Here is a 24,862-nt window from a genome sequence, read left to right as displayed (position 1 = left end):
ACTAAACTTGACAAGAAGATAATAATCGATTGTCCCTTTCCGATGTATAGGTATGATGGATAAGGACAAACGATTATTAGCGGCTTGTCAACTTTCCTAGGCCCACGACAAACGATCGTCAGAGCCGAACAGATATTTTCTGACCTTCAGTTCGACATAGTTGTAAAATAAGGCCCACTTGCACCATCCCACTAACCCAGGGTTAAGCGGTTAAACCATTAACTCTGTGTCAAATTGTACTGGTAACTCCAGGTTTAATCGGTTAAACCCGGGTTAGTGGAATGGTGCAAGTGGGCCCTAGACGTTTATGAATGGGTTAGTGTGTAGGTGAGTGAATTCAAATTAAGTACAAAACAGAAGCTTTATATAAACGTATATTTATACATACATTATTTCCTCTTAGATTTCTTCTTACTCTTAGGTTCCGATCTGTCCTTCCTCTTATCCCCCTTCCCTTCCACAACTTCCACAACCTCTACGTCCATGGCCTCGCCGGGTGGCTCGTAGCTGAACCCTGGGATGTGGGGCTGGACTAGTTGGAAGGCCAGCTTCCTGTGTTGAGGGTTGGTGCTGTCGAGGCTCAGGCGGACTGTTAGCTCGTCGAATGTTTTTAGCGTTGTGCTGCCGCAGATTTGGATGTTCTCCTGTGAATCGGTTTAATTATTAGTCAAGGACTATCAAACAAATTAACAGACATGCAAGAGATTTGAGACAGCATTTTGGCAGCTCCAAATATCAGCGGTTTAACAAACTATCTGGGTGGTATTCCATCTGTCCAATATATTGGTCCAATGTGTATTGCGTCTCACATGTTGCTTTATGAGAGAGTGAGACGCACTGACTGGAAAAAGAAATTGGACAGGTGGAATACCACCTTAAGAAACACTAAAGAATACATAAAGCCATAACAGCTCATAAATTTTGAGGAATTTTCAAATGTGTATAATTAAAATAACATATTTTCGAATAGCGCTCGCTGAGTACGAGCTGAACGAGGAATTTCTTACATTAATCTTAATATTCATATCTCAGCCTGTCGCACATATCCTTCAACATTATGTGGGAGAGAATCATAAATAGTATAAATACCCCTCACTTGCGGCCCCGACCGCTGCCCTATACTGTATCAATGTACGTAAGTTTTTAGGGTTCCGTACCCAAAGGGTAAAACGGGACCCTATTACTAAGACTCTGCTGTCCGTCCGTCCGTCCGTCTGTCTGTCACCAGGCTGTATCTCACGTACCGTGATAGCTAGACAGTTGAAATTTTCACAGATGATGTATTTCTGTTGCCACTATAACAACAAATACTAAAAACAGAATAAAATAAAGATTTAAGTGGGGCTCCCATACAACAAACGTGATTTTTGACCGAAGTTAAGCAACGTCGGGCGGGGTCAGTACTTGGATGGGTGACCGTTTTTAGTTTTTTTGCTTTTTTTTGCATTATGGTACGGAACCCTTCGTGCGCAAGTCCGACTCGCACTTGCCCGGTTTTTTAATTCTGTCACGTGAATTGTTCTTTACCTCCTCGTTGTAGGTGAACTTGTCCTCGGGAAGGTAGATGGGCCCCTCCAGCCCATACTTGGGGATGAGCACTTGTATCGCGTTCCTCTTCACAGCGAGCACCACCGCCGACTCTGTCTCTACGCGGTTCTTGAACAGGATCTATGGAAAACGAGATCGATTTATAGTTCGTTTTTGTAGCATTAGAAAGAAGGTAAGCGATCTTGACATGTCTTTTAATTGAAAAGCGCTTTTAAAAAATCAGTAACTATTACTTATGAAAGCAGAAGGATATAAATGATCGTACATGATTCATAATTGTTACATATTTGCCGTGGCTTATTTTTAAATGTGTTTTTCAATAAAAAGACACATCAAGATTGTTTACCTTATTTCTAATGCTAAAAAAACGAACTATAGTTCTAAATATACGTTATAAGCACAGTGTAAAAAGTAACAGTGGACCGACGTCTTTGATGTTTGCGTAAATGCAGCACAAGAACACAGTAGGGTTGTCACAGGCTTTTACACAACTGCCCAAAATTATATGTGACAATTGATAAGACACGCTAGCCCTGTAAGTAGTACCGAGCTACTAACAATGGCGATGTCTGCAGCTCGGGTGCGCGCAACCCACCCCTCGTAACCCGCACGATTGCCCGGTCTAAACGGCCTCGTCGAATGACTGTATTTGTATTGTTATAAGTATGTATGTATGATTTTTTATTTCAGTCATGATTTTTTTAATAATGTGATGGTGATAGTATCATAGTCTATGAGACGAAATGATAAAGCAATACGGTCCAAAAACCGTCTATCGATAAAAAGACACGTTTTTCTAAAGCTAAAAAAACGAGTTATAGCAGTCGGTGGATAGCGGAAACAAGTTGTCTAGTCACCAATGGACTATGAGCTATAATGACAAGGCTATAAGGTCCACTTACGTGTGTATTCAATGCCACGGACGCGCGGCCGGCATACTGCGCCTGTCTGTGCCTGTAGTTGAGGTTGTCACATATGGCGCCAGCTTCTTTTGTATCGAGAAGGGTCGCGTGTGTCACATCGGCGCCTATGCAGGCCGCTAGCAGACGGTGGACTATGACATCAGCGTATCTGGAATTAGCAATACGCATGAATTTTAGGAAGATGTCATTCGATTCGACTTCCCGTGAAATACAAATTTTTTCTAATAACTGTTTCTATTGTACCCCAAAAACTTCCTAATTGCGAAAATAAATGTCGCGCGTGCACCGCGAATAGAAACGATCCGTACAAAAAGTACAGCTGCGCGGAATAGTTATTTGTACAACAAGAGATCAAAGTTTGATATTTCTTCGAGTGCTTATTTTGAGTCCCGTGCAAGCGAAAGATTTTATAATAGATTCACGAGCGTAGCGAGTGAATCTAATTTAGAATCTTGAGCGTAGTAAGGGATTCAAAAGCGCACGAGATGTAAATAACTTTGATCTCGTGTAGTACACAAAATTTTTCACCCTAAGCAGTGAGAACATACCTATTAGAGGGACAGAGATAATGGAACCCAAGTATATCGAACTTGTATTAGACCCCGCATGTTGAAATGACATTTGACTATAAAGGTCACTTGAATGTCATTTTGTCTCAATCAGTGAGCAAAATGCGATTTTGCTCACTGAGTGAGACAAAATGACTCAGTGAGTGATCAAAATGCGATTTTGGTCACTGAGTGAGACAAAATGACACAGTGAGCAAAATCGCATTTTGCTCACTGTTTTTAAGAAGCAAAGTACCCTTGTTCGAGCTGCTGAGGTGAAAATGTATTTTATGCTGCCTTTTGATGTCGCTTAATCTACTGATCGAAACATGTGACATAACATGTTTTTCAATATATTTTTTTAAATTATTGAATTGCATGTTACTGAAATGTAAACTATAAATAAACGAGTAATCTATTCATTCCCTGTTATTACAATTAGAATATAAACTAAATATATACATTTATTTCATAATATTAAAACAGATATTAAATAACAAAATAAATAAATCATAGATCTAGCCCTAAATTAGCCTGCTATCCTAGGACGCTGGCCGCGTTCCCCCTCTGCACAGCGAGGCTGAGTTAAACTAATGCTTATATTTCAAAACTTACCTTCGAATGGGCGACGTGAAATGCGTGTAAATCGGACAAGCCAAGCCGTAATGGTAGAACTCCTCTTGCGCCAGAGACCCGCTGGAGAAGTAGACGGCCTGCTGCATACACCGCGTGGCCATGATTCGGAGCAGCGTGTTGAAGAAAGGCCGGTCGGGGATGCGCGCCGCGTCCAGTGACGCGGAGAAGGCCTTGTTTGTTGCTACGTCGATTTCGAAGCCCTAGGGGATTAGAGCAAGTTTGTGCAAGGCCTTGTTTTAAAAATGTCGGAATCAGCATACAATAATAATAGGCCTTTTAATCTGTGTCAGATGTTTTAAGCAGCATCCCGGTAACCACACTTGCGTTCGTGGCTGTATAGTCCTATGCGGGAGAGGATCCCTTGTCCACACACGCGGCAGGTGTATGCTCCCCCAGATGGGTGGGGGTTGGAGGCCTGCTCGTGGCGCCTCAAGCGTTTTTCTCTTAAAGAGGACAACCAGGCAATAATAAATAAATATTATAGGACAATTTTTACACACATCAGCCTAGTTCCACAGTAAGCTCAATAAGGCTTGTGTTGTGGGTACTAGACGACGATATATATAATATACACATATATACAAATACTTACATACATAGAAAACATCCATAACTCAGGAACAAATATTTGCGATGAACACACAAATAAATGGCCTTACCAGGATTCGAACCCGGGACCTCCTGGTTCTTAGGCAGGGTCACTACCGACTAGGCTAGGAGGCCGTTCAAAAGTAAATATGCATAAATAGGGTACATATATAAGTTCCACCAAACCTGCTGCTTCGCAGCCTTAAGGAATGATGTGAAGTTGCCCAGTGGCGGCGAAAAATGACGCCGTAGCAGTGCACACTATGGGAACTCGGCGGCCAACTTCTCTGCGACGCTCACGTTAGCAAAACCGCATACCACTATCACAACCTTATTGCAACGAGTTAAGGTCCCCTAAAGTTCAATTCAGTTGCTGTTACTAGGTCCCTGCTGCCTCGCAGCCTTAAGGAATGATGTGAAGTTGGCCGGTGGCGGCGAAGGATGTAGCAGTGCACACTGTGGGAACTCGGCGGCCAACTTCTCTGCGACGCTCACGTTAGCAAAACCGCATACCACTATCACAACCTTATTGCAACGAGTTAATGTCCACTAAAGTTCAATTCAGTTGCTATTAGTAGGTACCTGCTGCCTCGCAGCCTTAAGGAATGATGTGAAGTTGGCCGATGGCGGCGAAGGATGCCGCCGTAGCAGTGCACACTGTGGGAACTCGGCGGCCAACTTCTCTGCGACGCTCAACTTGGCAAAACTACACACCACTATCACAACCTTATTGCAACGGGTTAAGGTCCACTAAAGTTCAATTCAGTTGCTATTAGTACCTGCTGCCTCGCAGCCTTAAGGAATGATGTGAAGTTGCCCGGTGGCGGCAAAGGATACCGCCGTAGCAGTGCACACTGTGGGAACTCGGCGGCCAACTTCTCTGCGACGCTCACGTTAGCAAAACCACATACCACTATCGCAACCTTAATGCAACGAGATAACGTCCACTAAAGGGCAATTAAATTATTAGTACCTGCTGCCTCGCAGTCTTAAGGAATGATGTGAAGTTGGCCGGTGGCGGCGAAGGATGCCGCCGTAGCAGTGCACACTGTGGGAACTCGGCGGCCAACTTCTCTGCGACGCTCACGTTAGCAAAACCGCATACCACTATCACAACCTTAATGCAACGAGATAAGGTCCACTAAAGGGCAATTAAATTATTAGTACCTGCTGCCTCGCAGCCGCCAACTTCTCTGCGACGTTCACGTTTGCAAAACTACACACCACTATCACAACCTTATTGCAACGAGTTAAGGTCCACTAAAGTTCAATTCGGGCCCCCCCCCACATCTGGCGTCTTTCGAGCGTCGGCGTCTATCGGCGTCGGTCCAGCGCTATGGAAAATGACGTCGCTGCGCAGTTGCGTCGACGCTGCGTCGACGTTGCGTCGACGTCGGCCATAGAATTGTAGACGCCGACGCTCGAAAGACGCCAGATGTGGGGGGGGCCCTTCAGTTGCTATTACTAGGTACCTGCTGCCTCGCAGCCTTAAGGAATGATGTGAAGTTGCCCGGTGGCGGCGAAGGATGCCGCCGTAGCAGTGCACACTGTGGGAACTCAACGGCCAACTTCTCTGCGACGCTCACGTTAGCAAAACCGCATACCACTATCGCAACCTTAATGCAACGAGATAAGGTCCACTAAAGGGCAATTAAATTATTAATACCTGCTGCCTTGCAGCCTTAAGGAATGATGTAAAGTTGGCCGGTGGCGGCGAAGGATGCCGCCGTAGCAGTGCACACTGTGGGAACTCGGCGGCCAACTTCTCTGCGACGCTCACGTTCGCCAGCAACATGAACTCTTCTACCATGGAGTTGGTGTCGACTATCTTCTTCGCTTGCACTTCTATTGGGTCGTGCGTTTCTGAATCCACCTGCAATTCAATTAAAGTAATTAAGTATCTGGTATTGATATCGTCTATTCATTTTTTAGAGCGATTGAGATGTTCTAATATATTTTACCCTCTCAAACATATTTGACTAGACTGCGACTTTAATTTCATGTTTATTATTACTGTCGTAGTAGTTTTTCACCTGCGAGAGCGGTCAGCCAATTTAACGAATTGAAGCTCAGGAAAGGAAAATCAGGACAATTACGGCTGATTTAGACGGCTCGTGAACTCGCATGCGATTTTAGTTACATTGCGGACTGTTACGTCCAATTCAACTGACCGATCAAACGCGCAATGTAATGAAACTCGCATGCGAGTTCTCACATCGTCTAAATGAGCCCTTAGTCTCTATACGCAGAGAGCTAAAATGCAAACTACCTATCACCAGGAACTTATTTACTATATTTCAAGAATTTTATACAAAATCATTGGGCCGTCATTGTACACTGTGTATAGTTTGAGATTTTGAGTCATTTTTGAACGAATAAATAACAGTATTTATACGTAATTCTCACCACTTATCTAATTAAATTGATGTTTGACAACGGATGGTCACGAATCATGCTATCCCTTTAAGTACAATTGGCCGGGCACCATCGTCCACACTATTAATTAAATGTAAACCTTATTGCAAATCTAAACCATATAAGGTCTAGAAGCTAGAGTATACTGACTTCTTCTTCTTTTTAGGGTCGGTTGCACCAAACTGTTCGTATCGTTAAAGAGTTCGCTAAGTTTTTATGTATGGAAAGTTTCATGGTAAAGCGCCGGGGCGCGCCGGCTGACGTTGATCAGTCTGTCAAATGTAGTTGGTGCAACTGGCCCTTAGTCGTGCACTCTTGACAGAGTGGTCGTGGTCATGTCGCGGTCGATTTCTAGGCCACCGCAGCTCTGGCGATCCGTCGCCATGTGGCTCTGTTTTTGGTGGAGTGGGAGGGTACTGACCTGGAAGCGTATCTCGGGCGAGGCGAGCAGCAGCGCGCCGTTGTCCATCCGCTTTTTCTTGAGCTTCTTAGCGAGCGCGTTGAGTATCCGTAGCGACGTCGCCACGGCGTCGTGTCGGTTCGCGTCGTCGATCGCCAGCTGCGCTTCCTCGTACGTCATCGCGGCTGACGACTGAAACAAACAAAGTATTTAAAAAAACCGGCCAAGTGCGAGTCGGACTCGCGCACGAAGGGTTCCGTACCGTTACGCAAAAAACGGCAAAAATCATGTTTGATGTATGGGAGCACCACTTAAATTTTTATTTTATTATGGAACCCTAAAAAGACAGAAATATAACTCAACTTACACTTTTTTCGCAGATCTGATTTTCTGGGCCAAACCAAAATGCATCGTCGAGATACCTCCTCTATTAGTTTTGTTGAAAACAACCTAAAACATCCTACGGGCCATACAACGTACACTATTAGGGGTTGTGCACGAGGTGTTTTCGGCTACTTTTTGAAACCGAGAAAAAGTCTCTACTCATGTGGTAGGTTTTTTTTCTTAGTTTCGTTCACTGTAGAAAAATACACGTGAGGTTTCCTTATACCCCCCTCCCCCAACGTGATCTATCGTGATTTTTCCGTGACGTGAAACGGATTATGCGACAGTCCGGTGTTATCCGGGTATGTTTATAAAAATGATGAATGTACCGGTGAAGACAAGATGTGTTCTGGCTTTTCGTAAACCTTACTGCAACGTAATAAGGTCTAACAATGATCAGTGATCACCTTGATAACACTCTTGTGGAACTTAGTGGAGAGGACGTTGGCGTTCTCATCGATCTCCCAGACGCAGGAAAACGCCAAACGCTCCTCGCCGCCGCGCAGAGAGCACAGGTTCGAACTCAGTAGATCTGCAACAAAAAACCGAGATTCATAGGCGTACGCACGGTGGGGCAAGTGGGGCAACTTGCCCCACCCTGGTCTGTGGTCTGACGAGAAGCTAAAAATTTGTAGGAACAATTAAGGCACGTAACCATACTTCTGCCCCACCCTTTAAAAAATGCTGGGTACGCCTATGCCGAGATTTATAGATATAACTTGAAACTTTTTCTAATGGGTCACCCTACACAAGTGCAGGGTCACTTTATGAATTAATTTCATTCACGTGTCCATGCAATTTTGCAGCTCCTCGTACATCCAATTTGAAAGCCACAAGGGATCTCATATTATTGTCACTGGACCTCTTTAGTAAACGCAAGTAGCAAATGTATGAACTCGCACTAAACGCTAATCAACGAAAATAAGTCCTAAGAAAAGGTACAAATAAATCAAAGACCTTCACTGTATCTATTGATTGCACACTATGTTGGACATCACATCACAATTATTTGATAAAGACACGATTTGAATAATGAAGATTATCCACGATTAATGAATCGATTACTCCGGACACATTATAGTATGAATAATCTCAGGTGATTTTTTCGGGTTCGGGCCCTAATCTGTTAAACAAAAGATATTGTTTCCTTTATGCAGTGGTTACAATTACAATGCTTACTGCTAATAGCCCCGACGTAAGTAACGGGAACAAATCCATTTAAAAAGCAAATTTACCATTCTAATTATATGGTTCAAATTCTTCAATCAGCCCATTCGGAGATAACACGCTTTTGTTATCTCAAAAAACAAGACCACCCTAATTGTTCTCTGAACAAGCTGTCATATGAATTAACACCTTAATACTATAACTATTGTGGAGTGTAGACTGTAACTTTTCGTGATGAGGGGTTCGTTGGGTGAAGCGTAGAAAATCGCCGCTGGAACGCGCTGGCCGTCGTGCTGTCTCGAAGTCCGCTATACCTCCATTTACCGGAATATGTGTTGTGTGAAATAAAAACACATATATCTGAGTTTATTTACTGGAGAGTGTTCAGGCAAGTGATAGAGTTAAGCTCTCTGAGTTCTCTCAATATGCTACAAATGGCGCGGGTTTATATAGGAATGGCCGGGCGATTTGTATCTCTGAACTAGTGGGCATTATATGCAGAGTGAGTTTTATTTATTTCTGTCAATCTCGTTAATTATAAGCACGTATGAAAGGAGCACGAATCCTAGACTTATAAATAGGTACAATATTAAGCACGTATGAAAGGAGCATGAATCCTAGACTTATAACTAGATATAAAACATTCCACGCAATTCATTTGACATAATATGTGAGCACAAAGTAAAACATGATATAAAAAGTAAAAATAGTAACCTAAACGTAAAGACTAATCTAACACATGCATGACCCTAATAGCTATTTACGACAGTCTCCCCCACGTGTGTTAACACCGTCTTCATGCGCGGAGTAAATGAGGATGAGTCTGGAAACTGGGCGGCGGACGTCACCTGCGCGTGTGCGAACAATGGCCACTCTCACATGACCATCTGGGCCAGGAAATAGCTGGGCGATTACGCCTCTGGGCCACGTTCCTCGTGGCATGGAGCTATCCGCAATAATGACTATGTCACCTTCATGCAGTCTCTTCACGTTTTGATGAGCACCGGGCCTGGGGAGGAGGCTGGGTCGGTATTCCCGCTGCCAGCGCCTCCAAAATTGGTCGGCTAGCGTTTGCGCTGTTCTCCACGAGGAGAGCGACATAGTTGCGTCTGTGAAGACACCCAGTGGCGACATAGCACTTGATCGACCGATTAAAAAGTGGTTCGGCGTCAAGGCTTCGATGTCTAAATCTGGATTCACTGGTGTCAGCGGTCTGGAATTGACTATGTGCTCTGATTCTAGCAGTAAAGTATGTAGAACCTCTTCGTGGGGTGCTCTTTCTTTCAGTACTACTTTTAATGCCGTTTTAAACGCTGCCTACGAGCCGTTCCCAGGCACCGCCAGCGGAGGGGTTGCCGGGTGGAATTTTTTTCCATTTTATGGCTCGCTCAGTCAAGAAGGGCTTGAGACTGTCGGGCAGCGTGTTTTTGGCCTCTGCCAGTTCTCTTTCAGCGCCGCAGAAGTTGGTGGCGTTGTCTGAATAGAGAACTGTAGGCGTGCCGCGTCGCGCTATCATTCGGCGTAGCGACAGTATCATGGAGGATGCCGAAAGTGAGGCGGCAAGCTCCAGATGTACAGCGCGAGTCGTGAGGCATGTGTATAGTACACCCCACCTTTTCTCGCGGCGGCGGCCTATAGTTATCTGCATGGGGCCAAACAGGTCTACGGCTGCAGCGGTAAACGGCGGCTGATTCGCTTTTAGCCTTTCTGGCGGCAAGTCACCTATGGGAACTTTGATTGGCATTCCCCTATAGGTTCTGCACCATTGGCATTTATTCGTTATGTAGCGAATGCTACCGCGCAGCCCGATAATGTAGTACCTTTGTTTCAACTCGTTGATGACGGTCGCGTGGTTGCCGTGATTGTAGAGTGCATGAAAATGCTGTATCAACAACTTGACGAAATCTTCTTTCGCATGTAAAACAGGCATGTGCGTGTTTTTATCGATTCTCGTGTTCAGTACGATGATTCCGTTTTTGTCAAGTTGTACAGCGATTTTGTATAGCGGAGATTTCTTCAGGAGTGGCCGCCCAGCTTCCAGAAGCTTCATTTCTTCCGGAAATGCAGCCTGTTGGCTCCTTCGGATTAGCAACATCTCGGCTAAATCTACATGCCCCTTGTTAATCTCTGTATCTGTTTTCTTAGCGAACAATGCGGCTTTGAAAACCTCGGCGGCAACTAGAATACTAGCGGTGGCGCGAACTAATCGCACGAATTTTGAGAACCTACAGACCTCCGGCAGGTACTCAAACCTATTCTCCGCAACGCCTACCGAACATACAAGTTTATTGACGCGTTCCTCGCCCGTATCGGCGACGGGCGTAGGCACTTTTTCGATCGGCCAGTGCTCACTGGATTTACGTATAAAATCGGGCCCTACGAACCATCGGTGGTTCACTCCAAATTGCGCAGGTATTCCGCGGGTCGCGTCGTCCGCCACGTTAGCCGCACTAGGCACCCAGCGCCAGTTGGCGGGGGTGGTAGTGTTCTCGATTTCTGCTAACCTATGTGCTACGAACGTTTTATACCTACGTGGGTCCGCACGTATCCACGTGAGCGCCGTTTTAGAGTCAGACCAAAAAAACCTTTCCTTTATTACGTAATCTGACTCCTTGACGATGGTTTCCGCTAATCTAGTAGCTAGTACGCAGCTCTGTAATTCCATTCTCGGAATGCTAACTACCCGGAGAGGCGAAACGCGGGCCTTAGCGGCCACTAACGCGGAGGTTCTAGTCCCCTCGGGGTTGATGCTAACTAAATACACGGCCGCGGCATATATTTTTTCGCTCGCGTCGCAAAAAACATGCATATATGCCTCCCTATTAAATGCGGGCACGTGTCGCGGAATTTCCAAGTCTCGTAATTGTTGTACGTTATCAATGAACGATCGCCACGCGGGTGCGAGTGAGACGGGTATAGGCGAGTCCCAATCGATTCCTGTCCTCCATATCTCTTGCATTAACGCCTTACCTAAGACGGATATGGGGCTCACATAACCGATCGGATCAAATATCGACATCGCGCTACTTGTTACCTGTCGTTTCGTAGGTAATTTCTGACCGTTAAGTACGTCTTCGGGCGTATTACGAAAGTTTACGTTAAAACCTAAGGTGTCACGTTTGTGATTCCATTTCAAACCTAAGGTACGCTCGCTCTCGTTCGCGCCTAACAGCGACGTTTCCTGATTGCTATTAACTACGTCAGCAATTACCGCAGGATGGTTCGATGCGAACCCGCGAAGTTCGAATGACGCGCGCATATTTAGCTCGTAAACTTCGTTTATTACGCGTCTCGCGTCCTCTTCAGACGTATCGAGGGCGATCAACATGTCGTCCATGTACGTATTCTTTATCGTTTTTTCCGCTGCGATCGGAAATTCTTTACTATGCGATTTTGCGTTTTCGTTTTTGACGTATAGCGCGGTTGTCGGCGACGCTGCCGAACCAAATATTAGCCGCTTCATCCTATATTCTTGCGGTTGGGAGGTACGGTCCTCTCCCCTCCAAACGAAACGTAACGCATCGCGGTCTTGCTCAATTATTTCGATCTGTAAAAACATCTCTTTGACGTCCGCTATTACCGCGATTTTACCCTCGCGGAAACGCACTAGCACGCCGAAAAGTGATTCTAACAGGTCGGGGCCAGCCAACAGCGCGCTATTGAGCGAACGTCCGTAAGCTGTGGCGGCCGCGTCCCAAACTAATCGCATTTTCCCGCGTTGCGGGTGGAAAGTTGGGAAGTGGGCTAGATACCAAGTCCGGGGTGCCTCAGGGGGCGGTCGCGAGTCCATTTTCTCCGCGTAACCTTTGTCGAGCAAGTTGTTCATATGCTTCGCATATTCGGCCTTAAGTTTCGCATCGCGGTCTAGCTTTCGTTCTAGACTGTACAGCCGTTTCAATGCTTGCTCTCGGTTATCGGGGAGTTTCTCGTCATCTGACCGCCAAAGTAAGCCCGAGCGATACCTTTGCTCCCCCGGTATCTTTTCGCAGGTGGCTTCTAACAAATCTAGCGCACGTTGGTCGGGATCGGCCCGAGGTAATTTTTGCGAAACGCCTAATGACTCTATATCAAAATGCCGTTTCATCAATTGTAAGGCCTCGTCATCCGCGGTATTAGGCCTTGCGTGCCCAACAAATTGTACCGCGGCGCGACGCGTACGGTCTGGTCCATGCAAAACCCATCCTAGCCTGGTTAAACTCGCGACTGGGAGGTTGGGCGGACCGTCTATAATTTGCCGACTAATGATGAGATGCCAGTTATCTTGGCCTATCACGATAGTAGGTACTGCGGGGGGGTAACTTAATTCGTCCGCGATTTTAGATAAATGATCGCATTTATCTACCAAGTCTCGCGGTACGCCCTGCGCTCCTAAACCTATATCGCAAACCGTGTAAGTCTCCATCAATTCCATATGTCGGCTACAAAAACCCCGTATTGCGACTCGTAACGCATACGAATCTGGGTCCCGTACTACACCGCCTATGCCTTCTATCTCTAATGTTTCACCGCGCACACGAGGTGCGATTCTATCCGCAGTTTCATGTAACATCAACGTCATTGCCGCGCCCTCATCGAGTAGCGCGAGGGTTTGGACGGTACCTAACGGTCCCGATACCTCTACTGGCATGATTTTGAGATACGTCTGCGGCAGTTTAACATTGAGTATTGCTTTGCGAGCTGCCGGCGCACTATTACCGTTCGCGGACCCGGCCGCGCTTAAACCGTGTAATAGCCTATTATGCCCGGCTTCGCACTGATTCATGCCACACGCGACATATTTACATCCAAAAAATTTACGGTGATTCGCGCCTAGACACCTAAAGCACAATTTAGCTCCCTTTGCCAAGTCCCAGCGCTCAGATACAGTCGCGGCTAGAAATTTCGAACACTCCTTAACTTCGTGTTCTTTGCCGTTGTTGCATATGGCGCACGCTTCGCGCGAGAAAGAGACAGACGATATCTGTCGCTTGGGCTTAGCTCCGGTGGACGCTGGCTTTTTCTTTAAATTGCCATCGCGGTGCTTTACTTGAGCTACGATCGATTTATTAGAACGCGATCTATTTCCCGTATCACGTGTGTATGACTCGTGGTAATCTGATTCCGATTCCGAACTATAGTCGCGAAGGGACGCGGGGGCGCGGGGGCCAGCGAGAGCGTGGCTCGATCGTCTGGGCTCGCGCACAGAGGAAACCGCATTTCGTTCATTTCGCGAACTATCATACGTATCACGGTAGAACGCGGGGTCGCGAGATCTAGAGAGAGCTTGGCTCGATCTTTCGGGTTCGCGCGCAGAGGAAACCGCGTTCACTGCATTCCGTGATCGGTTGGACGGCTTAAGTCGGTTTATGCGCTTGGCCGCAGTGCTAATTTCGTTTAGAAACTCGGAAATTGCTACTAACCCGGGTGATTCTACGTTAGACTGCCTGTATTTGGCCCATTCATAGCGCACTATCAGATTCAATTTATCCACGATTTTATTCACGAGCTCAGGCGCGTGCAAGTATTTCTCTTGACGCAAGGATCTAATGGTGGCGACGGCATTCGCTACATGCGCGGCGAATGAGGTTATATTCGAATTGTCTTCGGATAAACGCGGCATGCGTTTAACGTTATGAATTTCCGTAAGAACAATCTCCTCAGGGTCGCCGAACTGCCGTTCCAACGCTTCCATTATCTCGTACGGATCCTGAACCGTGTACATTATTGATTTTACGGCCGTCCGAGCTTCGCCCTTAAGTGCGCGCCTAATCCGACTGACGTTATTGACGGCACTAAACATGGGCGACGTATCTTCGAACTCTGCCCTAAATGATATCCATTCGGAGATATCTCCGCCGAATGCAGGTAATTCCGGCGGTTTATGGTACATTGGCGCGTAGGTACCGTGCGGTACCTCTAAAGTGCGCGGGGTTGGTTTGCTAGTACGTTCGACGGCCGCCCGCGGCGGCGGTGGCGCGGTCTGTTTCGGCGGCGGGATTTTAACGTTTTCCTGTGCGATCTCGTGCTGTAACCTCGCTTGTCGTTCTACCCAACTTCTGGTACGTTCTTCGACGGTCGCGTCACTGCTGCCGACAGACTGCGCCTTCAGTTGCGCAACCTGCAGCCGTAAATTTGCAGTGTCGGACTCTGTCTTAGCAACGACCAGACGGGCTTTATGAACCTCGAGCTCGGCCATTAGCACGGCCAATTGTTTATCGCGTTCCCTAACCGATTTGCGACTTTTATGTGAATCGCGATTAGACGGCGCCCGCGACGGCGACGGCGGCGCATCGGCGTCTTTATTCACTAGCGTACCTGACCTACTACGATTTACTACCGTGGCATCTAACGTTTCCGAGTGTACCGACTCGTTTCCACCGGTAGTATTCGGGTTGCCACTGGTGCCCTTGCTCCACGTATTTGTCTCGCCGGACGTAGTCTTACCGGACGAGGGGGTAGGGGTGTCCATGCTGGCTGCGGGCGCAGGCGGGCCCTTGGTGCGTGGTCGTAGGCTCCTTGCTTCCTTTTCGGACATCTTTCTGGCTGGAACCACTTCACTTCACTTAACACACGCGGGGGTCCCTAACTTGACCTGCCTATATCTATGACTGACCGTTACCGAGCGTAACGTCAGGCCCTAGGCGTAGCGTGGATCCCTCGTGGCACTGAATCTCCCGCAATGGCAAAGTGCAATGCCTAGAACGTTCGAAAGCAGTGTGTGGGTATCAACCATGTGACACATGCAACGAAAGTTGCCAGGACACGTGAGCGGAGGACGACCTACACGCTGCACGGTCCGACCGGCAAGCCGGTAAATGGGTACGGAAAGGTATTGGGGTTGGGTCTGAGCCGAAGCGAACCTCTAGGCCCAGCGCGTTCTTTATTCAGTCTTGCCGTCTGAGTCAAGCAATGTCGCTTAAAACTCAGCGCGTACTTGTTTCTTTTTTGCCGTCTGAGTTAAGCAATGTCGCTTGAAACTCAGCGCGTACGTGTTTCTTTCTTGATTCTGAATTAAGCTATGTCGCTTGAAACTCAGCGCGTACGTTTTTCTATCTTCATCCGGCTTCAAAAGGACCAAACTGTGGAGTGTAGACTGTAACTTTTCGTGATGAGGGGTTCGTTGGGTGAAGCGTAGAAAATCGCCGCTGGAACGCGCTGGCCGTCGTGCTGTCTCGAAGTCCGCTATACCTCCATTTACCGGAATATGTGTTGTGTGAAATAAAAACACATATATCTGAGTTTATTTACTGGAGAGTGTTCAGGCAAGTGATAGAGTTAAGCTCTCTGAGTTCTCTCAATATGCTACAAATGGCGCGGGTTTATATAGGAATGGCCGGGCGATTTGTATCTCTGAACTAGTGGGCATTATATGCAGAGTGAGTTTTATTTATTTCTGTCAATCTCGTTAATTATAAGCACGTATGAAAGGAGCACGAATCCTAGACTTATAAATAGGTACAATATTAAGCACGTATGAAAGGAGCATGAATCCTAGACTTATAACTAGATATAAAACATTCCACGCAATTCATTTGACATAATATGTGAGCACAAAGTAAAACATGATATAAAAAGTAAAAATAGTAACCTAAACGTAAAGACTAATCTAACACATGCATGACCCTAATAGCTATTTACGACAACTATAGTTGCTTTTTAAACGACATGGTTGCTTTGGCACGAGCTGTAGACCGCTCTTAAAAGAAACAAAGGCTTTTGTTTAACGGATTAGCACCCGAACTCGAAAAAATCATCTGAGATAATTCATACTTATACCTGATTGGTTTGCTTGTTTCATTACATTTCAAAACAAAACAGTTAAATTAATTTAGAACATGGAATAATTCAACTAAACCCAAGTCCCAACTCCCAACTAACCTGGAACCATGTCGATTCTTTTATCGACCAGGTACACTGTGGTGGACCTGAGTGCGGCCTCCTTATCCAGCGCCGTGTTCGGCCTCACGAAGTGGGTGACGTCAGCAATGTGGACGCCCACCTGTAGTTCATATAATATATAATACTACCATAGAGTTAGCTATTTATTAGTGTGACAAACATACCATTTTTACTGTGAAATACGCTGGAATCGGTTTTATACTACAACAATCTATCTTTAATAAATGAAAGAAATCAAGTATAATAAATGACTGTCAATAAATAAATAATCTATCTTTAACCCTTTTCCAGGCCGCACCAATCTACATGATCTACCCAAAAAATCCATATATATTCCAGTTAGCTTTAAGATGCATTTGAAGACAAGTCACATTTCCCGAAGTCCAATCTAATTTGTACGCGTATGTGGTCGATAAATCGTACTATGCCCGGAAAAGGGTTAAATACCCCTAGCACTAATTTTAAAAAGTTCCTCGCACTATCCCGGCATTTTTGCCACGGCCCATGCGAGCCTGGGGTCCGCTTGACAGCTAATATTAAAAAGTAAAAGTCGTTAACGTGAAAACAAGTGAAATGGATTGTGTTTTCATACTAAATTAGTATGAAGATCCCAATATATGGTCCACCTATGCAAGTGATGTAGGTTCACCTCATATCGTTGCAGGCCGTCGGTAGTCAGACCGGGGACGGAGCGCGCGTGTAGGGCGTCGTCGATATCCGTGCAGCCGGGCGGATCCACGGAGCAGATAGTGATGCCGCGGAGATCCACACGCTTTTTCACTTCCTGTCAACGGATGAATATTTATACGTATGAATGACAAGCATTTATCCGCGATTTTGTCAGTGTACAATTCGATAAACCGCCACTTAAAAAAACATACAAAAAAATCGTAACAGAATACTCGAGCTAATATTCGACCTGCGAGGCAGATTCCCTATTTCTTTTTCAATTTTTAAAAAGCAACATTACGATATTTAAATTCAAATGAGTTTTGTTCTTTAGCCACACTATTACGACCACAATAAACGAGTAGACTCCGAACACGCCAAGTTTTTATGCAGTGAGGTATACCGCTCGTATACTTAACGGCGACAAATATGTACAAATGCATATACAGGGCTTTATTTAAAATAATGTCTTCTTTCAGTAAAATTTCCTATCTACGATATTTAAGGTACTTTCCCTTGGTGTCCCATAGTCTTGGGACGCCCTGTATATCCATTTGTCACCGCCAAGTCGGTGTAGGCTGTTGTTTAGTTAGTTGTAGGGTGGCCGGAGTCTATTATCGCTTGTTGTGGTTGTAATGGTTGTACCTCGTCCGTGATGGTCCAGTCAGTAGGCGGTAGGCAGGCGAGAACAGCTTCACTGAAGCGCGCGTGCGGTACATCGTGTTCTAAGAGAAGCACCTCATTCTCTGCATCCTTGTCCCCTGGTAACATTAACAATAAATTGCTTGTAGCAATAAATATCCAACAAACAATACTCTTTCGACTGTTAAGACGACAACGGTTTCACTCACTTGAATATTTAGTCGCTATTGGCGACATGTTTCGGGCCCGTCGGGGGACCTTCCTCAGGCTCGTGTGCTCGCGGCAGCTGAACTTCGTGCAGTACACGTAAAAATTTAAGTGAGTGAAACCGTTGTCGTCTAAACAGTTTGAAATATGTGTCACAAAAGTTTAATTTGTAATATTCTTTCGGATGATTCTACTCCTGATATTTCAGTTCATCAATTAGTGTGACTCTTTTCAAAAACTTGTTTTTTTCCTTATAGACTTACTAAAATCGGAGTTCACTTGTAGACACTAACTCAGTTACTAGTGCAGTGTGATCCGTTACGAGCGGCTGGTCCATTACTAGCCTTATCAATCATTCTTGAAATGACACAGAAAAATCACAACGATGCTAAACGAAAGCGAACCTTATCACACATGTAACAAGAGTTACCAATTACGAAGGATCCGAACGACTGTTCTTCGGCCAGGAGAACACGATTAGTATCCGTTGCGACGCTGGCACGTCACGTCGCTCTGTCGCACGTTCTTTACCTGGACCACCTAGCAAGATCTAGACTCACCAGTGGCGTAGCGTCCATAGAACTCGATTCCCATCGGCATGTCTGATATTCAGGCTCTTGGGCTATTTTCTTTAAACATATGAAGAAAAGGAAGGGCAACTCAGATACCGCTTGCCTACGAATAATCTAGACGCGCCTCTGAGACTCACCGATAGGTCCGAGGGCTCGCACGAAGTGTCCGAGCGGGTACCGGCTGTTCCTCGGCCAGGAGTCCAGCGCGACTAGTATCCGCTGTGACGCTAGTACGTCGCTCTGTCGCGTCTCAATCCGTACGCGTGGGATGCGACGCTCCGCCGGCGTGAATAGATGACGCGTCGCACCTGGGAACAAGTTAACACTTCAGTTATCAGCTGTCACCCTTATTACATACGCAATAGAGTTCAATTCAAAATATCGAGCAATTGAGTCGTTGTTGAGGCGCAAGTAGCGCAAGTGACATCAAAAAGTGTTTATAATAAATGATTTTACTTTACACTATTGAATCCCGACCCCAATTCGTTATTAAACTAGGGACTTTGTCTGCGCAAACTGATGATTTCTGTGATCAAAACTGGATCTCAAACAATATTCATACCTAATTTCATCTAAATTGGTCCAGAGATTTAACACATTCACTGCCCTAAACGCACATGTGCGTTCACCGTCATACAAGTTAGTTCCTAGGTCACGCCACCTGGCAGTGAATGCGTTAAGCGCGAACATATAATAGACAATGTTATTTATGCATATATAATATTAAGTACACATCTTACAGTTTCTTTGTCTATTAAAAATTATAAAGTTACAAACCCGGGAATTTGCTAGGCATGAGAATTCCACAGTACTGTCTCCACTTCCTCCTGATAATGCCAACAACTTTCCCGGTGGGCGTTATTTCATCGTCGCCCGCCGGTTGTGCGTTCTTCAATAACACAGCTTCCTCTTCTAATAGGTCTCCGGGGTCATCTGCCTATAACATCAAGAAATCTCAATCAATATACAGTATGTATCAGAACGAAAGGCCAAGAAAGAGACCCATTAATGGTTAGGCCATATTGAGCAACTTTTACTATAGGACCAACCCCGAAAAGGAAAAAAATGACTCTCCCATAGGAAATTTCAACGTCAGGCCAGCAAAATGTATGAAACATCCAATTTTTTTTCCGCGTTTTCGGGGTTATATATAAGACTATATATATATATATATATATACAATATATGATTATGTACAAGCATAACTAAATAATTAATGTTACCTTGTCCTCAAGCACAATATCGCTAGGTTTCCGCCATTCCTCTTTAGGAAACACTTCTATGGCCACCAGGTCACCGTCAACAGCCCTGTTGATGCCTATGTGGCCTTGAAGGAGGATCTGAAAGCAAATTAATAAAAAAAAACTAGTTTTAGAACTTTTAAACAAGAATCAATTCAAAATGGAATAACTAGGTCCATAAAGCCTTTAAAAGTCAGCTCATATAACGTAATAAATAACGTACCTACCTATAATTTTAAATGGCAACTGACATGTAAAAAACCGCATTATTCAAACGTGGGATTCAGTATTTAGACAACTGACTGACAGGACGTGATTTTTTCTGTGAAAAGGTGCTATCCATGTCCACAACATCTCTTACATACATTTCTTGTGCAAAAATATGTATAATTGATTATACATTATGGGTTACTTTGGTTATAAACAGTACTTGAAATAAGTTTTTGGTAAAAATTTCATTTTTGGTATAAGATTTTATCGCTGACTGTACTTTTCTTTTCACGGGCAACTAATGCTCATCGAGACAATTCTAATAACCCCAAACACAATTAGGTTTCGTTGTTTTATTACATATGTATACCGACTTACGTATGTATGCAAAATTTCAGCTCAATCGGAAACCGGGAAGTGGATCAAATTTAACTTGCAAGATTTTTGAGCAAGCAAGTAGTGAGGGCTTGGAACAAACTCCCCGAAGATGTGGTGTCAGCACAAAATGTGAACCAATTTAAAAATAAATTAGACAAACACATCAATACATCTACTTGTCAACGATAACTATTAATGATTACTGGATACAGGCAATATCAGTTGTCACAACTGCCTGCTTGCTTACACAACAATAATTTGATTACAGACAATGGTCAGGTGAAAGTAAATAAAAGCTTGTAAAATAAACATTATTCTGAAATGGATATATTATTCCTCAGGTTTCTGCAAGCTTTTTAATCTAAGTACAAATTACTATGTAATAAAATTATTAAAAATCTATTACAAATAATTACCGGTCTGTCAAATCCGCTGACAGATGCAGTGCCCTCCAAGAAATTATCCCTGGAAGCATGGAAGGTACCCTGGTACAGTTTCCCATGCTTGATGTCAGTGCGTATCTGGCCCAACGTTAAGTGAGCAGGGTACAAAGCATCCTTAGTGCAGCTCTCTGGTATCACGTTCTTGGACAACTTGTCAACAAGTCCGGGAAAACCGTTTACATTTTCAATGTAGTCTTTGACTGAAATCAACATAAAAATAGTTAAATTGGTTCTAATTGTGACTGACAGATAGTGGCTCTTATGTAATTTATCGATATAGAAACTCCCTACTTGTCAATCAATGATGCCCGCTAGAATTTCAGGTCTGATTATCGCAATACCGGGTGTGGCCTGTAATATGAGCAAAAATGTAAACTGTAGGCTGTACTCCTCATACTGACCAACATTTGTTCAGCGACTTTTAAAAATAACTTGTGGTTTGATTTTAAATACACTTTAAAGTTTATTCTAAGACGCAATGTATTGCGAATTTTGTTATGTTTAAGGCATGACAAGCAACGTCAATCACAAGTCGATCACAATGAAATGGCGTGGCGATGGCGTCCATTGAAGATAATACTTATTTTGTATAAAAAAAAAGTAGTCTATAAATACTTCATAATTTTTAAAAGTTGTTGAACAAAAGTGTCACCGTTTGAGGAGTGCAATCTATGTTTTAATTATTTGCTCATGTTACAGGCCACACCCGGTATAACAGACTTTATGATAATTTTTCACAATCATAATCCAGCATTTCAATTTCTTTTTCATATATATGAATTAAATAATTGTATAAAGTTGTTTTATGCCACATTGTACAATCTAATACTTTATGCTTACCAGAACAGCATAATATCCCTTCCTCCTGAGCTACCTTCCTGTTGTTCTCATCATCAGTAAGGAGAACGACCTGCGGGAATGAGCCAGCAGTGTTGTTGGTTGAGAGGTGAGAAGCGTACCAAGAGACTGCTTTCCGGATAGCTCTGTCATTCCTGTCATTTTGCTTCTCTCCGGGATTTCTTTCTACATATGTGTCTCTGTAAAATTTAATACAAATCTATTATAAGTACTCCCTTTTTAGATGAACTATTTTCTAAAAGGTTAAAGATAGAACTCGGGATATAAAAAATATTTTTCATATAAATAGCTTGATAAACCCAGTGAGTACCTAGTGGTGTTGTTTATTGTCTCAATAATAACATGTATAGTAACAACATACTCAAAAATAATCCAATTCTGAAAACATACAAAGAACATAATGGTGTCATCATTAGCCTGTAACATATCATAAATCAAATCAAAACATAATATAAATATAATTTATTTGCCAAAATTCCATTTGTACACAAATAAATGTTACAGTGATCCCGAAACTAGGCACAATAAAAAAAAAAATTTACACTTGAAGTGCATTAACATTTTGAATAAAAATATATTTTTTATTGAAACAAAATAAGTAAAAACTGATATAAAGTATATTTTTAAAGTTAAATCAAGTCACTCACTTATGATGTTCGTTTACAAACGAATAAAATTTCCTTTTCTTGTTGCCTATAATCTCAAGCAGTCTTTGAAATATGGCTGTATTCTGATGCTTGACTTCATCCAACACTGTTTGCAATACAATCACGTTCGTCAGCGCGTCCTCCTCCAGGACGTCGATCTGGTGCAGCACCACGTTGGTGTCGAGGACCAGGTAGTGGGGTTCTTCGAATAGTGCACAAATAGATTTCGGTTTCAACTCCAACACTATTTCATCGTCCTTGTGCGGACAAATCACGCAGGCTTCGGATCCACACAGCAAATCGTCTCGCAAATAATGCTCCCTCACAATCTAGAAACAAACTTTACTGTAATCCTGGTTTAAATAAAAGGAGATCAGAATTTATTAAATGAAAACATAACCTTACCTTCAAAATGTTGCCGCGTTTAGTTTTAGTTAAAAATGTTTTTGTAGTCCACATGATGATCCAAAATGGGCAGAAGAATCCCGTACTGTTGCTAAATAGTATTTTTTCGTATAAAACAACAGTTACATTTATTTTTAAGCATTAAAACAACTATCGTATTCCACAAAAATCACAATACGCAGAGTAGCAAAGAGCATATAATCAGTACGTCAGAGTAGCACTGACACTGACATTTATTATACTAGTTTACATTCGCGGCTCATGGCTCGGCTCGCGACTCGTCTTGTATCTCGGCTCGAGTTCGTAAGCTCGTCGAGCTGATGATTACACTCTCGTGGCTCTCGCCCAAAGAATATAATACTCACTAGGAGAAGAACGGTAACTCCATACAAAAAAATGTCCCCAACCGTTTATACGTTTATACTACTGGCGCCCTCGATGTGTACCAATGGAACTAAAGTTGACAACCGGTTTAGCCTGGCGGGTATTGGTATTATAGGTATATATACTGGGTCAAGCAAATCTTGTCAGTAGCAAACGGCGGCAAATTTGAAAAATCGCGGGTTAGCAACACTGTGTTCTAATAATTCGAAAATCGCGTGTCATCTGTGTTTTATCTGTGGAATGTGGATCGCGAATGACAGCCATCATCTTGTTTGTTTACAAATGGTTTACAATGTTTACAGTCTGAATCGATTCTATTTCAAGAGATATTTCTGCTGTGTCACCATTAAATACCAATATATTAAAAGGTGCCTACAATGCCTACAGTGCCAACTGAAAAATCTAATAAAATATGAAAATCCAGTATGACATCTACCTGCTGAAGCAATAATTTTATTCATACATTCTTGTTTAACGGCATAGTCCACTTACAATTTTATTTTGAGATCTTCAAATTAGTTAATCATTTTTATCAACATCACACACCGCTTTTAAATTGTCCGTCCATACGTATTAATAACAATTTCAAACATTTTCAATAGAGAATCCGCGAGTGACAATTTGAATTGACATACGTGACAAGGCGCGCTCAGCGGAAAAAAAAGTTTTGTTTCGATGTACATTGTACATTGCTGCTTTTCTTAGCGCAATACTACTCTTTGAGTGTTGCCCTACTTTAGTTTGCTTTACATTGCTACTGACAAGATTTGCTTGACGCACTATAGTAATTATGTTGATAAACATATTAAATTTGTTATCTTCATATCACGAAATATATGAAAGATGCAAATATTACCCCTTGTTTGTGGTATTATCTATTGATTTAAATAAAAGGCATATTTATGTTTATAACATTGTATTATGTTTTACATATAGAAATATACACTGAAAATTAAACCCTGACAACTTAATAAAAATAGACATTAATAAAGCGCATTCACAAAGTTTTCAGTATTATACAAATAACATTAGGCATGCCTACCTATTACACTTTACACACGGCATTTTACACAAATTCCTAACTTGTATTCATTCATACATTTCTTCACGGTTAATTAGGTTACATATCAGAATACCGAAAACTGATTTACCTAATGTTGAATCACCTATGCTTGATTCACCTATTTTTAAATTACCTATCGATCATTTTACCTAAACATTGACTAACCTAAGTTTATAATACCTAAGCTCAAATAACCTAATGGACGAAACACCTAATGCACGATATACCTAATGCACGTTTTACCTACTGCACGTTTCGCCTAAAGCTATTATACCTAATGCACGAATCACCTATAGCTGATATACCTAATGGACGATACACCTAAAGCTGATATACCTAATGAACGATGTACCTAAACTTGATTTACCTAATGGACGAAATACCTAAAACTGTTAAACCTATCGCACGAAATACCTAAAGTTGATATACTTCCTGAACGAATTACCTAATGTCGATATGCCTAATGCACGGAATACCTAAAGTCTGTATACCTAGTACAAAATTCATATCATTTTGCCGTATGATCAAGTGGCAACTCCACCCAATAAATCGTATGATTTCCCAACCTTACAGTAGAAACTGTTTGTTTGGATAACAACTTAAAAATACACTTTTTGAAACGCTACTTTTTAAGTAGAATGATTTTGTAAAACTAA

The 24,862-nt window shown here is 43.3% G+C and overlaps 1 protein-coding gene across 1 annotated transcript; it reads right to left on the bottom strand.

The window, feature by feature from the left end:
* Window positions 1-360: 360 nt before the first annotated feature.
* Window positions 361-22,945, bottom strand: LOC134664488 (exosome complex exonuclease RRP44). Its single transcript, XM_063521162.1, has 17 exons — window positions 22,760-22,945; window positions 22,355-22,683; window positions 21,690-21,886; window positions 20,823-21,049; window positions 19,801-19,917; window positions 19,355-19,514; window positions 18,715-18,885; window positions 17,802-17,917; window positions 17,137-17,271; window positions 16,467-16,587; window positions 7,850-7,974; window positions 7,080-7,250; window positions 5,910-6,116; window positions 3,635-3,855; window positions 2,451-2,619; window positions 1,528-1,668; window positions 361-644 (listed from the first exon to the last, which is right to left on the bottom strand). Exons 1-17 carry the CDS (start codon window positions 22,811-22,813, stop codon window positions 390-392), a joined length of 2,916 nt encoding a protein of 971 aa, XP_063377232.1. The 5' UTR covers window positions 22,814-22,945; the 3' UTR covers window positions 361-389.
* Window positions 22,946-24,862: the final 1,917 nt, after the last annotated feature.

Source organism: Cydia fagiglandana, chromosome 5 (genome assembly GCF_963556715.1).
Source record: "Cydia fagiglandana chromosome 5, ilCydFagi1.1, whole genome shotgun sequence".
Taxonomy (NCBI): Eukaryota; Metazoa; Arthropoda; class Insecta; order Lepidoptera; family Tortricidae; genus Cydia; species Cydia fagiglandana.
The sequence above is the reverse complement of the archived record's forward strand: the minus strand, read 5'-3'. Positions and strand labels throughout refer to the sequence as shown.

What these genes read in the sequence shown, in the direction of transcription:
- LOC134664488 (XM_063521162.1), bottom strand. Translation starts at nt 22,813, where the DNA reads ATGTGGACTACAAAAACATTTTTAACTAAAACTAAACGCGGCAACATT. An exon ending in GCGAGCCCTCGGACCTATCG is followed by an intron (nt 17,918 to 18,714) that starts GTGAGTCTCAGA and finishes TAATGTTACCAG; the next exon opens with GGGACAAGGATGCAGAGAAT. An exon ending in AGTTCACCTACAACGAGGAG is followed by an intron (nt 645 to 1,527) that starts GTAAAGAACAAT and finishes ACCGATTCACAG; the next exon opens with GAGAACATCCAAATCTGCGG.